General features: G+C 31.3%; 2 protein-coding genes across 2 annotated transcripts in view; both read left to right on the top strand.

Moving 5' to 3' along the window:
- The window catches only part of LOC106472437 (mitogen-activated protein kinase kinase kinase 4-like), a 33802-nt gene extending 24743 nt beyond the window's left edge, over nucleotides 1–9059 (top strand). The window contains exon 6 of the mRNA XM_022401007.1: nucleotides 2232–9059. Coding sequence (XP_022256715.1) covers nucleotides 2232–2255 — 24 coding nt within the window. The 3' untranslated portion in view covers nucleotides 2256–9059. The remainder of the gene's footprint in view (nucleotides 1–2231) is intronic.
- A 1771-nt stretch (nucleotides 9060–10830) lies between these two features.
- Nucleotides 10831–14842, top strand: part of LOC106472436 (titin-like) — a 17506-nt gene continuing 13494 nt past the window's right edge. Inside the window, exon 1 of the mRNA XM_022401008.1 lies at nucleotides 10831–11977. Within this exon, the coding sequence (XP_022256716.1) occupies nucleotides 10831–11977 (1147 nt within the window). The remainder of the gene's footprint in view (nucleotides 11978–14842) is intronic.

Below are 14842 nucleotides of genomic sequence, written 5' to 3'. Positions count from 1 at the left end.
TTTCCTGCTTGTCCTAGGTTGCTAAGCCTTATAAATTTTTGCACATGGAGGATGTCAAACGAAATAATTCTTTTTAGGTTTTATATATACATTTGAAATAACCAAAAATCATAAATTACTATTATCAATACCATAAAATTCCACTATAATTTATCAAGCTTAGTAACTAAGCTGTGTTTGAGTTTAAAAAATATGAAATTTCGAGCAGACTACAGACTTAATTTACCACTTTGAAGTTTTGTATCAAAAGAACGAGATGAGAAAGCCATTCTGATCTTTTGATTGGTTATTCACATGTCATAGACAGAAATAAGTGTATATAAGGGAGTGTTTCCAAAAAGAAAAGAGCTTAGTGGGGCCACTGTGTTTGATTCAGTACATGAGTGATATCTCAGCAAATAGAAAAGATAGGAGGTTCTCATTTTATTTTCTAGCTTGTCAATGTTGGTAATTTGAGTTCCTAATTCATATGAAACTATAGACTATTTTGACATCACAAACATCTAATTTGAACCAGTGCTACATTCAACATACCATATGACACATACCTTTGACCTGTGACTCATGTGGAAAGCATTAAAAGATAACCTAAGCCACTTTGGACTATGAACAATGAAAGTGTTTTTGAGAGAAGGATATGAAACTATATTTACTGGAATACAGAGTAATTCCAAGTTTCACCTTACAATAGCTGCTTCATTAGGTTGTTGCTTTATAGTAGAATTTTTCAATGAGCAATAAGATCAAGTAGTGAGACAAAGCTTGATGGTGAAAGCATTTATACTACCAATTTCACAATTAAGTCTATTTGAAGATAAGATAAACATAGTAGAAGTGATATAGCTCCGCTAATAGTGAAAGGTTTATGGCAGGAAATTCTGAGATTACTGCAAAGAAATATCTGCAGTCACCCATGAATTAGTTCAAACAAGTCATCACAGAGATATGCTAATACCAGTGAAATTAATTTCTTTCTGTCTATACCACTTATAAAACAACAGTCTAATCCATTACTGTGATGGAAACTGAACAAAGAAACATTTCTGATACTAACTCTATTGGTATGAAGATTCTTATCAGTCCCAGCCAGCAGTATGTAGTAAGCACCTATTTTCAGAAGTCAATGACATTTATGAAGCAGAGAGAAACTGATTGTTTCCACAAAATTGAGAGTGGAATATGTTTTTACATTTCAACCTAAAATCTTTTTAAACAACTAGGATTGGTGATAACTAATTATTTACAAGGTCGTTTAAAAAAACATAATATTCACTTACCATACAAAAATGACTTAAATACATTTAATAAGATTTGTTGTTTGACGTAAGAAAGTTGGATCATTTACTTTGTAAAATATCAAAACTAAATGGATTTATGCATACAAAGACAACATGTATTACTGAAAACAGTTTATATAAACATTTTATAATTTTTACCAAAAATCAAAGTTACTGTTAATGTATTAGTTAATTGACCATGTTTGTTTGCTTTTAAAAATTACTAATTCCTATAGCTATAGTTGGTTTTAGGGTAGACTGTTTCTGGTAAATTTTATGAAAATTTTAGCAATTTTATTGCTAAACAGGTATTAATATCTAGTTAAACCAAATACCTAGAAAAACAATCAAATGGGCTGGATACTGGATATTCATTACAACATTAGTCTTAGAACTATATGAACTGTTATAATTTTATATTCCTTCTAGTGTCAGTCATTATAGTAGCCAACTGTGAAAGCCTGGTATTGTTTAAATGATGACTTAAAGGATAGAATGAAGTGTCTATTTATAGAAATTGGAAGTTTTGTAACTGAAATCTAAGCTCATTTTTGTATTATTGAGTTTTCTGTAGTTCTTAGCTGTTCTTTTTATGTTGCATAAACTTGAAGTTTATTCAAATACTAGACATTTCAGTGCAATAATGTGATAAACATCACCATTTATTTGGCTTATACAGCAGAATACAATTTGTTTGGATATCGGAAGAGAGTTAAATTTTAGATTGCGTAGTTAAGGTTCTTTGACTCAAAACCTTAGGCCAGAATTAACTAAACAAAATGTAATGTTTTAAGTTTATTCTTTGCTTACACTTCATCATGTCCTTAGAGTTCAGATTCACGTTTACTAGAATCATGAACAACATTTATGTTGATTAACTAAATTTTTGCTACTAAAAGTTTTTATTATTTTCATAGGCCATTAAAGTGTTTCTTTGTTTCTTTCTAATGTTAGGTGAATGAAGAGGATGATGGATGAGAATTGAAATATATGTTTAGTAGATACCTTTTTATTGTTAGTGTTTCTTCAGACATAAAGTTTTGTAGGAAGGATATCAAAATGAAAGCTAATATAATCCACCAGATTCTGCATACGTAGTTGGAGATCATCAGATGGTTTTATTTCTGGAAAAAACTGACCTGACTATTGAGAAGATGACAAATCAGTTATAAATAGCTTGTTTAACAATATTTTCTTCTCCACCTCATTGTTAAAAACTGAGACAGAAACTTGGCTAAACTGTAGTAATATTTCACTAGATAGTGCAAGTTCGATTTGTGAAAGTAAGATAATTGTGTGCTAGTTAAATTTCTTAATTACTATTAAGTTTCAAATTAACTCTCCATTAAAAATGTTCTTGTTGGCTTTCAGTTCTAAAGTTCTAAATAACTCAGACATTTCTGGACAAATATTCTAAACTGCAAGTTCTGCCATATAATATGTGCATAATTTTGTATAATTACAGTTGTGTAAACACTAAAGAATACACATTTTGGGCGTAGTTGCTGAACTTCTAGCTTAATAACTAATTGTAACACAGTGTGGAATGAAGTATGAAGTTTTCTTAGTTTCATTGTCTTACAAGTGCAAAGGGTGAAGTTGTATACTAGTCTTAGTTTTCATTTTTTGAAGAAATCTGAATGAAAGATGTTTTTTCCTGAAAATATTGTTACAATCCAAACTAACTCAGATGGTTGTGATAGAAACTTTGTTACTTATTACAAGTATGATTAATTTAGATCTGATTTACATTTTTTGTCCATTTATACATTTTCTTTTATACCTTTTTACATCTTACAAAATATTCACAGCTAAAACTTTTTTATTGATTTCTGCTAGAGTTCATAGATAATACTTTAATTCTTTTGCAGCAAATTGCTTGTCACTGAAACGCATAAAAAGCAGTGTAGGGTTAACAATTTTGTATTCATCGTTGGCAACTAACTTTAGTAACCATCAATTTATAAAATCTGCACTGTGCACTTTTGAAATAACTTGTAGGTTTTAATTTGTATAATATGCTGTAAAGTGTAAGAGGTATCATACTATAGTGTGATTTGGGATTAAAAGACTGAGTTGCATAAAGAACATAAAACAGTCCAGGTTCATTATGCTAGGTAATAGATGTAGTCTCTACTATCTGATGTAACATTTTTTTATGTGGCATTCAAATAGTATACAGTAAAAATGTTTTGTAAATTTCATAATTACCTGTACATCTATTTGAATAAATGGAAGGGTTTCAAATGTTGTAATAAACAATGTAGAATGGATTCAATACTTTATGTATACTGTAATGAAGTTAGTGAAAGAGATTTTAAATGCTTTGTGTGTGAGCTATAGTTCAGAGAATGTACTGATTTTAAATCCATACCTGTAATCCAATTAAGTAAATGTAAAGCTGTAAATCCTTTCTGCACATTTGTGTGTTATGTAGTTCAGAGAATGTACTGATTTTAAATCCATACCTGTATTCCAATTAAGTAAATGTAAAGCTGTAAATGCTTTCTGCATGTTTGTGTGTTCTTTAGTTCAGAGAATGTACTGATTTTAAATCCATACCTGTATTCCAATTAAGTAAACATAAAGCTGTAAATGCTTTGTGTGTGAGCTGTAGTTCAGAGAATGTACTGATTTTAAATCCATACTTGTATTCCAATTAACTAAATGTAAAGCTGTAAATGCTTTGTGTGTAAGCTGTAGTTCAGAGAATGTACTGATTTTAAATCCATACCTGTATTCCAATTAAGTAAACATAAAGCTGTAAATGCTTTGTGTGTGAGCTGTAGTTCAGAGAATGTACTGATTTTAAATCCATACCTGTATTCCAATTAACTAAAGGTAAAGCTGTAAATGCTTTCTGCATGTTTGTGTGTTCTGAAGTTCAGAGAATTTAAGGGGTTTAATTATAACGTGTATTCTATGTACACCAGTAGGGCAACAGTAAGTCCACAGACTTGCAATGCTACAATCAGGGGTTTGATTCCCCCACAGTGGACACAGCAGTTAGCCTATTGTGATTTGCTATAAAAAACAAGCAAACTGTACTCTAATGAAGGTAATGAGAGGCTTTAAATAATGTCTTAAAAAATAATAAAGTGAATACTTTGTGTGTAATGTAGTACGTAAACTGAGTTTGTTTCAGTGGAAATGGTTTGTTGGTTCAGAAATAGTTGGATACTGAAGTAGGGAGAAATCAGTACTTTGTATATGCTGTAATGGTGAGGGAATGGAAGAGAATAGAATTTTTGTATGTTGGTGTAATGGATGAGATGAATTAAGCATAGTGGATTTCTGGTGATTGTAATATAAAGAATGACATCATTTCAACGATTAAAGTGTGAAGAGAAAATGATTGTGCACATTTCTAGTTAGGTCAGTATGAATATTTTCAATATTTTAAGTGTATAGCATAATGAACAAGATATCTTCAATCTTTTTTAGTGGAAAACTAAAATAATGTAAAATATTTCATGTATTTTCTGGTGAGAATCGGTATAATTTCACTATTTCTATGTATCTATATATGAAAATATTGAGGTATTTTGTACAAGTATGTCGGAGAGTGGAAGGGTGAGAAACTAGACTTAATTTACACATAGTGAAATGAATAGGTTTAGACTGTATATGTAGTGAGAGGGTGAGAAAGCATACTTTGTATATTGTAGAGTGAATGAAGTGATGTTTGGACTGCATACATAATAGAATGGTAAGAAAGTACACTTTTTGTGTTGTTGAGTGAATGGAGTGGTGTTTGTAATGTATACATAATGGAAGGGTGAGAAAGCATACTTTTTATTATATTGTAGAGTGAATGGAGTTGTGTTTGTAATGTATACATAATGGAAGGGTGAGAAAGCACACTTTTTATTATATTGTAGAGTGAATGGAGTTGTGTTTGTAATGTATACATAATGGAAGGGTGAGAAAGCATACTATTATATTGTAGAGTGAATGGAGTTGCGTTTGTAATGTATACATAATGGGAGGGTGAGAAAGCACACTTTTTGTGTTGTTGAGTGAATGGAGTTGTGTTTGTAATGTATACATAATGGAAGGGTGAGAAAGCACACTTTTTATTATATTGTAGTGTGAATGGAGTTGTGTTTGTAATGTATACATAATGGGAGGGCAAGAAAGCACACTTTTTATTATATTGTAGAGTGAATGGAGTTGTGTTTGTAATGTATACATAATGGAAGGGTGAGAAAGCATACTTTTTATTATATTGTAGTGTGAATGGAGTGGTGTTTCGATTGTATCATGTATGTTTTTGTTAGAAAAGAAATGGACTAGTTTCAGTACTTTATCTTTATATGCAAACAAGATTGGTATCTATTGTTCATCCTGTTTATATAGTCTTAAAAATTAATTGGCACTAGTATGATATCAAAATGTTAGTGCTACAAATGTCATGTTTTGTCTGAAAATTGCAATTTAAAACATATGTAATAGATAATTTTTACTAAAGCACAAGGAATATTAAATGTTTGGAAATGGTAAAAAGAATATAACTATACCAGAAATTATTTTCTTTGAAACTTAAAGAAGTTAATGGAAAAGCTGATCTCTGCTATTGAAGAAAATTCTGTAATTTTTTATTTGTGTTAGAAATTACAGTAAAAATATTAGCTTGAAAGATTTTCAAAAACATTTTTGATTTAAAACTTAACTTTTTATGCTAATTTCTGTGTACATTTTTCCAGTTGAATTCTGTTCTTGAGATAAGTATTAGAATGTTACCACCAACAGAGTCCTTTCTTGGAAGGGTTTGAAACTTAAAGAAAATTATGAAGTGGTGGCTGTGCAATTTTAAAAAAGACTAATGAATATGTAACTTGCACACGTAAAATGTTATTAAAAGCGGGATTCCTATAATAAACTTTAGGACAGTGTGGTATTGTAAGCTGATATCTTCTAGCTTCATTATGTTGAGCATCAAAGCACTTTGTTTGGTAGAATCTTTCTTTAGACTATGATCAATTAATAGATATGACTTGAATCATACAGTTAAAGTTGATTCTTTTGCTTAATGCCTTGTTAATTTGATATTCATACATAATGCTATTTACTTGGCAGCCTATATTATCTTATTCAGGATGAAAGAGTGTAATATTTCATAGTTTTCTGTGATTCTGTTCTATGAAAAATTTGTCTTCTATGAAGGTTTTTTTTGTAGAAAGTCAGCAAGTAATAAACCTGGTAAGTAATGTAAGCATAGCCACAGTACTGGTACTATTAAATTATATGGAAAAGTATAACAAGGACTAGAATAATTGAGGGTAGTAGAAAAAGCAAGAAACAGTGTTAATGTAATGCAATTTTCACATAATTGTCAAATGGAAATTGATTGTACATGTTTTTCAGCATAAACATAATGTGAAAATATATGGGGAAAGAGTTTTAATAAATTCAAAAATTTGTGAAAGAAGCCTTAGAAAAATATTGACAAGATGTTGATATATCTAGGAACAACATATCTAACATCTTCCTAATTTAGCAACACCTCCATATTATGTGATTTTTTTCTAGGGCTTAATAATGCAACACAAAGAGATTTAGCAAGACCAATATATTGATGGTAATTTTCTTTTGTTGTTACTATCTCAATATGATTAGTTCTTGGTACTGAACACAAGATGTTTAGTGTTTAAAACACTATGAACTTGCTTACTAGAAGTTGCTGTGTGACAAAATGTTCAACCACTTTAAAAATAAGTACTGCTGTGTGATTCATATTAACTGGAACACTAGACTCCCTGTAAGTCCTTGTTATTGTTGTTTTAAACTTTCAAAACATAGTTAGCAGTGGGCTGTGAAAATTGACAAAAAGTCCAGAGAATGAATTGGGAGTAGTCAGTCTATTAGATGTCCAGCAAAATGTATGTGTGTTGTTTTCACATCTGAACAGAATATAGTGTATTTTTAAAACAATTAGAAGAATGTTAGTAAGATAAAATCACTTGAATTGTTTCGTAGCAATGAGGTTAAAGAATACTAGTCTGATTGAATCTTTGTTATGGTAACTAACGAAAACATGGTCTTGTAATGTGTGAATATTTATGCAAATAGCATAAATAGTTGGTAAAATTGTGCAAATGTGATGGTGTGGTTCTTTTTTACCAGCTTAAATATGATAGGAAAACACAAAGTCATTTAGGGCTTCACTGCCCTTTAAGAATACTAATGATAATGACTGAAAGAAAAAGAGTTTGCCTATTTAGGAGAGTTTTGAGGTAATAGTAAATGCAGGTAATTTATTTAATATTTACTGACCAGAGTTTGAGGTAATAGTAAATGCAGGTAATTTATTTAATATTTACTGACCAGTTTGTTGGTTAGTCTTGTGTAAAGAATGCTCAGAATGTGTGTTGTTTGTATTCAAAGCCAAGAAGGTAGAATGATCTTATTACATATTCAGCCAGATCATAAAAACACAAAATGATCATGGAATTACATGTCTGATGAGACTTTCTGGTTTTCACACAGTCATATGAAAACCTTGGTTACTTGTTAACACTTTACATTGTAGTGATGTAAAAATAACATCATATTTAAGAAACAAACCATTAAAAGGAAAGCTGATAAAAATAAATAAATATTTTATACAAACACTGCATGCCACTTAAACTTTAGCTTTTGTTTTTTAAATACATACTCATTTCATGTAGAAAAGAAAAAAACTAAGTAGGTGCTTGGCATAGATTTGTATATGTACAAGTTGTATTGTACACCATTGTTAGTTACCTGTATTTTATTGTAGTGTATACTTTATTAACAGCTATGTCATTTATTGTTTGCACTGATTCTTGGCATAGATTATTGATAACGTTTATAATAAATAGGAAATCTTTGTATTGTAAAAGGTAACATTCAAACCAAAGGTAATTTATAAGAATATGTTTGTAAGGCTGTGCCATCAAACGATTTTTTTTAATTAACCATACGACTTGCACAATGTATGGGTTATGTAGCTAGTTTTACCTTTTTTTAGCAAAATAAATATGGTGGAATATCTTCTATTACCGAGTTTTACGGATTGCTAATACTTTTTTTTCCATTTCAACTGCTGAATGGTTAATAGCACAGTTTCTTCAGATTTATTGCATAAAATATTAAAAAGAGGATGGTATATAGGATATATTGAATCTGTATAGTACCCTGGACGTCCGGATTTTGTGCTTAATTTGAATAAATTGATAGAAAGAACAGTGTAACATATATGGCGCCGCAGTTTTTATCGTTTAACTTATATTGTTTGTTATGTGTTTATGTATACAAACATCGATACTTCGCATTGGTAGCACTACCTAGTGACTTTATTAAATAATGAATTGCTAGCTATACATCTTTAGAAATTTCTGACCAGGTAATGTTCTTATATAATCCAAGTGATGCAGGGAACTTGCGTTGTTTTTTCCGTCCACCAGGAAGTTAGTTCCGTTTGCTGACACATTAGTTTGTATTTCTTTCGTATAAAAACACAAAAATGAGAAATGGTCAGTGCAATATTTGAATATAGATTTATTTTTAATTGTTTTTTGTTTTGTCAACAGTGAAACGCGTTATATATTTAATTTGGAGTTACTCGGAAATGTATTTCGTAACTTTGAAATCGAAAATTTTGTATTTTTTCTCTTAGTCTGAGTATTATTTATTCCACTAGTTATAGATTTTGTACCGAAAGCAACACTACGTGTAGCGTTTCTGAATAAACATTCCTAGTATGGCATTATACGTTTCCCAGAAGAATCCAATTTCAAATAAAATGTTTCGAAACAATGGAGTCGTCAGTGTTTTATTAGTGCTTTGTTATGTGAATTCAAATGTATGTATGCATGTGCGCACGATACAGATAACAAATTACGTTTACTACAACAGATAAAAAACTCATCTGATATAAACCCTAAATTGTTTGTAAGAATGTATTTGGAATCTACTAAAAGCTGAACTTAAACCAGATATGGGCTAACTGAATTAATGATAGTCGTGATAAGAGTTATGTAATTCAGGGAACATAGATGGTGTGTCCCGATGTGCCCTTTATTGGGTGGAATAACAAAGTTATATTGAATATGTAAATATATGTTACGTGTCAAGAACCTTAAAACAATTAATAGAATATCTTTCGTAGGTCATTTTTGTTTATTTGTGGAAAGAGACTTGGACTTCTGTGGTGGTTTCCCAATAAGTTCTATATTTATTTGTAAATGTTACTTCATTACATACAATAGTCAAAGATAAATCAGTTAATCTTACTCAATAGATCTGATATATATTTGTAACATGGAAAAATTACATGAGGAATTCAAATGCAAGTGTTCCGAAAAGTCGATTCCAGGTCAATTCATTCATGTTTATATAAACATTGAACATTACCATTTTTATAAAAACTTAATATGTTTATTACAAAGGTCAGCTTGTGTTATTTCGTCTCTACAGGGCTACGGATCGCATCCAATCCACAATGTACTTTTGATTGTGTTCTGCACTTTCAGTTGTGGACCTTGTAACCGTGAAATTAATTCCGATATTCGGTTAAGAGTAGCCCTAAAGGCAACGGATGCTATTGTTTGGTTGTTAGGGGTTCTTGACCTGACAATTTAGCACATTTGTTGCATAAAATGCTGTTCAGTAAGACATACCAAATATTCTATACAGGATTAGCAAATTTTTGTTACTTTTTAAGACGCATATCACTTATACTGTTAGAAATAGTTTTCCGGTGTAATTTACAATGATATTTTTTTGTAATTATCTGTTAATATCTTCTAGTAATGGATGTAAGCTTTAAGGACTTTTTTCTTTTCGCCTGTTATTAAGCCCAAAATTACATAATGGGCTATGTGCGCTGTACCCACCAGGAATATCAAAACCCCAATTTTAGAGTAAAAAGTCCTGAAGCACAGCTGAGCCAACAAGGAGCAAGGAATTTGCTAAGTAAAGCTTGTCATTTTTTCTTGTAACTTCTCGAAAATATTTACTTGGTGTGTGAGGAGGGTTGGTAGCTGGCTATCTTTTGTAATTCCTTTTCTTGCATTAATCCTAGTCTCATTGAATTTCATTTATGTTCTGAAAGCTATTGGAAATTCTCACTTTAAAAATTAATTTTCCCTATCTACATTATCTAAAGGTTTTGGAGCTTCCCCATGTCGTTACAATCCATCTTGCCCCGTCCGATTTGACAATTATGCTTCTTCACAATAGTCCTGCAGCATATTTTCCATTGCAAAGGGTCTGTCGTATATTTATTATATTTAATTTTAACCACTCCTCCATTCATTCTTTCCATAACCCATTTACTGTACAAGTACAACAATTTGTTAATGACCGTTTCAAAAGTCCAGTTGCAAAGAAATTCATAGTTGCTACATCCAGTGATTTGACTGGTATATCTTTGTATCGAATAACATAAATTCCTGTTACATTCTCCATCAGTTTAACTCTCTCTTTTTTTTTAATAAATCTTCATATTTTATCTTCGATGACACTTGGGGATAAATATGCTCAAGTTATGATAGATAATATCCTTTGGAATAACTACGTTCTAGATATGGCGGGTAATTGGCTAGTACTTGGGGATAAATATGCTCAAGATATGATATATAATATCCTACAACTACAGCTTTGGAATAACTACGTTTTAGATATGGTAGTACTTGGGGATAAATATGTTCTGGATTTGATAGATAATATCCTACAACTACAGCTTGGGAATAACTACGTTCCAGATATGTCAGGTAATATGTTAGTACTTGGGGATAAATACGCTCTAGATTTGATAGATAATATGCTAGAACTACAGCTTAGGAATAACTACGTCATAGATATGGCAAGTAATATGGTAGCACTTGGGGATAAATACGCTCTAGATTTGATAGATAATATTCTACAACTACAGCTTGGGAATAAATACGTCATAGATATGGCAAGTAATATGGTAGTACTTTGGGATAAATACGCTCTAGATTTGATAGATAATATTCTACAACTACAGCTTGGGAATAACTACGTCCTAGATATGGCAGGTAATATGGTAGTACTTGGGGATAAATACGCTTTAGATTTGATAGATAATATGCTAGAACTACAGCTTGGGAATAACTACGTCATAGATATAACAGTTAATATGGTAGTACTTGGGGATAAATACGCTCTAGATTTGATAGATAATATGCTAGAACTACAGCTTGGGAATAACTACGTCATAGATATGGCAGGTAATATGGTAGTACTTGGGAATAAATACGCTCTAGATTTGATAGATAATATCTTACAACTACAGCTTGGGAATAACTACGTCATAGATATGGCAGGTAATATGGTAGTACTTGGGAATAAATACGCTTTAGATTTGATAGATAATATCTTACAACTACAGCTTGTGAATAACTACGTCCTAGATATGGCAGGTAATATGGTAGTACTTGGGGATAAATACGCTCTTGATTTGATAGATAATATGCTAGAACTACAGCTTGGGAATAACTACGTTCTAGATATGGCAGGTAATATGGTAGTACTTGGGGATAAATACGCTCTAGATTTGATAGATAATATCCTACAACTACAGCTTGGGAATAACTACGTCCTAGATATGGCAGGTAATGTGGTAGTACTTGGGGATAAATACGCTCTAGATTTGATAGATAATATGCTAGAACTACAGCTTGGGAATAACTACGTCCTAGATATAGCAGGTAATATGGTAGTACTTGGGGATAAATACGCTCTACATTTGATAGATAATATCCTACAACTACAACTTTTGAATAAATAAGATCTAGATATGCTGATCAACGTACTACAACTACCAATTTGGAATAAACACGTTCTAGGTGTTTTTAATAATATGCCACATCTACCACTTGGAAATAAAAACGTTCTAGATATGTTAGATAATATGCTTCAACTATCACTTGGGAATAAATACGTTTTATATATACCGTATATGTTACAACTACCAATTTGGAATAGATAGATTCTAGGTATGCTATATAAAACGCTACAACTATCACTTGGGAATAAATACGTTATAGATATGCTAGATAATAATGAACAATACCACTTGCGAATAAATATATTTTACATAAGCTACACAATATGCTACAGCTACCAATTGGAAATATATATGTTCTAGCCGTGACTCAACTATCACTTGAGAATAACCACGTTCTACATATGCTAGAGCTGTTATATAAGAATAAATACTTTCTAGATTTGTTATATAATATGCTACAACTACCAATTGGAAATAAATATGTTCTAGCCGTGACTCAACTATCACTTGAGAATAACCACGTTCAACATATGCTAGAGCTGTTATATAAGAATAAATACTTTCTAGATTTGTTATATAATATGCTACAACTACCAATTGGAAATAAATATGTTCTAGCCGTGACTCAACTATCACTTGGGAATAACCACGTTCTACATATGCTAGAGCTGTTATATAAGAATAAATACTTTCTAGATTTGTTATATAATATGCTACAACTACCACTTAGGAATATATACATTCTAGATATGCTAGAACTACCAGTCGGGAGTAAATACGTTCTGGAGATGCTAAATAATATGTTGCAACTACCACATGGAAATATATAACTTCTACATATGCTACAACTGCCACTTAGATATAAATAGGTTCTAGATATGCTACAAGTAGATATGCTATACAGTACGGCACAACTTCAACTTGGGAATAAATATTCTAGATAATATATACAACTACCACTTGGAAATAAACACACAATAGTATGCTACAGCTACTACTTAGGAACAAATATTTTCTATATATGCTCGATAATATGCTACAACTGCATTTGGCAATAAATACCTTGTAGATATTTATAATAATATGTCACAACTACCACTTGGGAATAAATACGTTCTCTACGTGCTAGATAATATAATACAACTACCACTTGGAAATAAACACACAATAGTATGCTACAGCTACCACTTAGGAACAAATACGTTCTATATATGCTCGATAATATGCTACCACTTGGAAAGAAATACATTGTGTATATGCTGGACAAACCTTTTAGATATTCAAGATAATACGCTACAACTACCATTTGGGAATAAATACGTTCTATCTATGCTATATAATATGCTCAACTACCATTTGGGAATAAATACGTTATAGAGTAGACGGATTAACTAAACACAATCTATGAATTTTTGACTCTGATACACGTAATGTAGTTCTAAATAGACGCATGTAGTTTGTTAGAAAGCATACATTTGAAATACAACAACTCGAAGCCCTAGGGTACAAGGTCATAACAATATGGGAACATCAGTTTAAGAAAATGAAATCTAATGATTCAGACTTGATAAATTCCCTTAGCGAACATATGGTAGAGGCCCGCCTGGATGTATGAGATGCTTTCTATGGAGGGAGAGTCAACACGACAAGGATTTTATACGATATAAAAGAAGAAGAAAAGACTAAGTACGTGAGTTTTACATCACTATATCCATGGGAAAACATGAAATTATATCATATGCTAGTATTACGTCTGTATTGTATTATAATAAAGACAGTATTGTATACATTTCAGACTGTTGTATGGGATTAGTTTGGCGAGTTTACAGACGAACTGGACGGTTACTATATAATATCTTGGGTCAGTGGTGGTATCAAAAACTAAGGGTACCTACGCGACAACGGAAAGTCATGTTGTAAAATTAGAGGGTTTACCCTCAATTTTATCAGCAGCGAAATATTTAACTTTTCAACAATGAAGTGTAAGATATACTCAGTCTTTTTCAGCCTCCTGTAACTGTAACAAATTCTAAGAAGATTTATATAGACTTAAAAACTCGGACCATTTACAACACGGAAGAAACGAATAATTATCGTCCAGTTTACATCAAATGACATATCCTTCCATACTTTAACACCCTCCTGTATGAATACCGATTTTTTCATCTAATGGAACTAATTCTTCGCTATGGTCTATGGACTGAAAAGAGGACGTGCGCAGGGCCTTGGGGGAAGATATCAAGTGCGCTCAAACATGATCTGTATAAGTTGAGTCCTGTTTCATTTATTTCTCATTAGAATTATGTTACAAGAATGATGAGTTTGACGATTTGACATTGTTCTTTCTTTAGTACTTGTAAAACAGGGTACACTTGTTCAGCGTATATTAATCAAAATCGATCGTTCATTTTATTTTCCTTATGTACTATAATGTTCATTACGTAAGTATCAAAATGAGAAAACTGTGCATACAGATGCTGCCATTCTGTATTTGATAAAATATAGAAGATCTTATTAGATGTTGTATCAATACCACGATAATCAAATCGATGCATAAACAAAATAGAGAGGTATTATTAACTTCGTCTGAAGAAAACGATTTAATAACAACAGAGACCTCTATTTTCAAATGTTAACCAATGCAGTAACAGTACAAAGAATGAAGGACCATCTTGAAAGAAAAAGAAACCAAAACCTACCTGGATATGTGACACATGCATTTTAGTGTTAACAAAGACTATTGTGAAGTTTGTAAAATAATACATGACACAGTGTTTTTTGAAAA

Source organism: Limulus polyphemus, unplaced genomic scaffold (genome assembly GCF_000517525.1).
Source record: "Limulus polyphemus unplaced genomic scaffold, Limulus_polyphemus-2.1.2 Scaffold5337, whole genome shotgun sequence".
Taxonomy (NCBI): Eukaryota; Metazoa; Arthropoda; class Merostomata; order Xiphosura; family Limulidae; genus Limulus; species Limulus polyphemus.
This window is presented reverse-complemented; position numbering and strand designations above follow the sequence as displayed.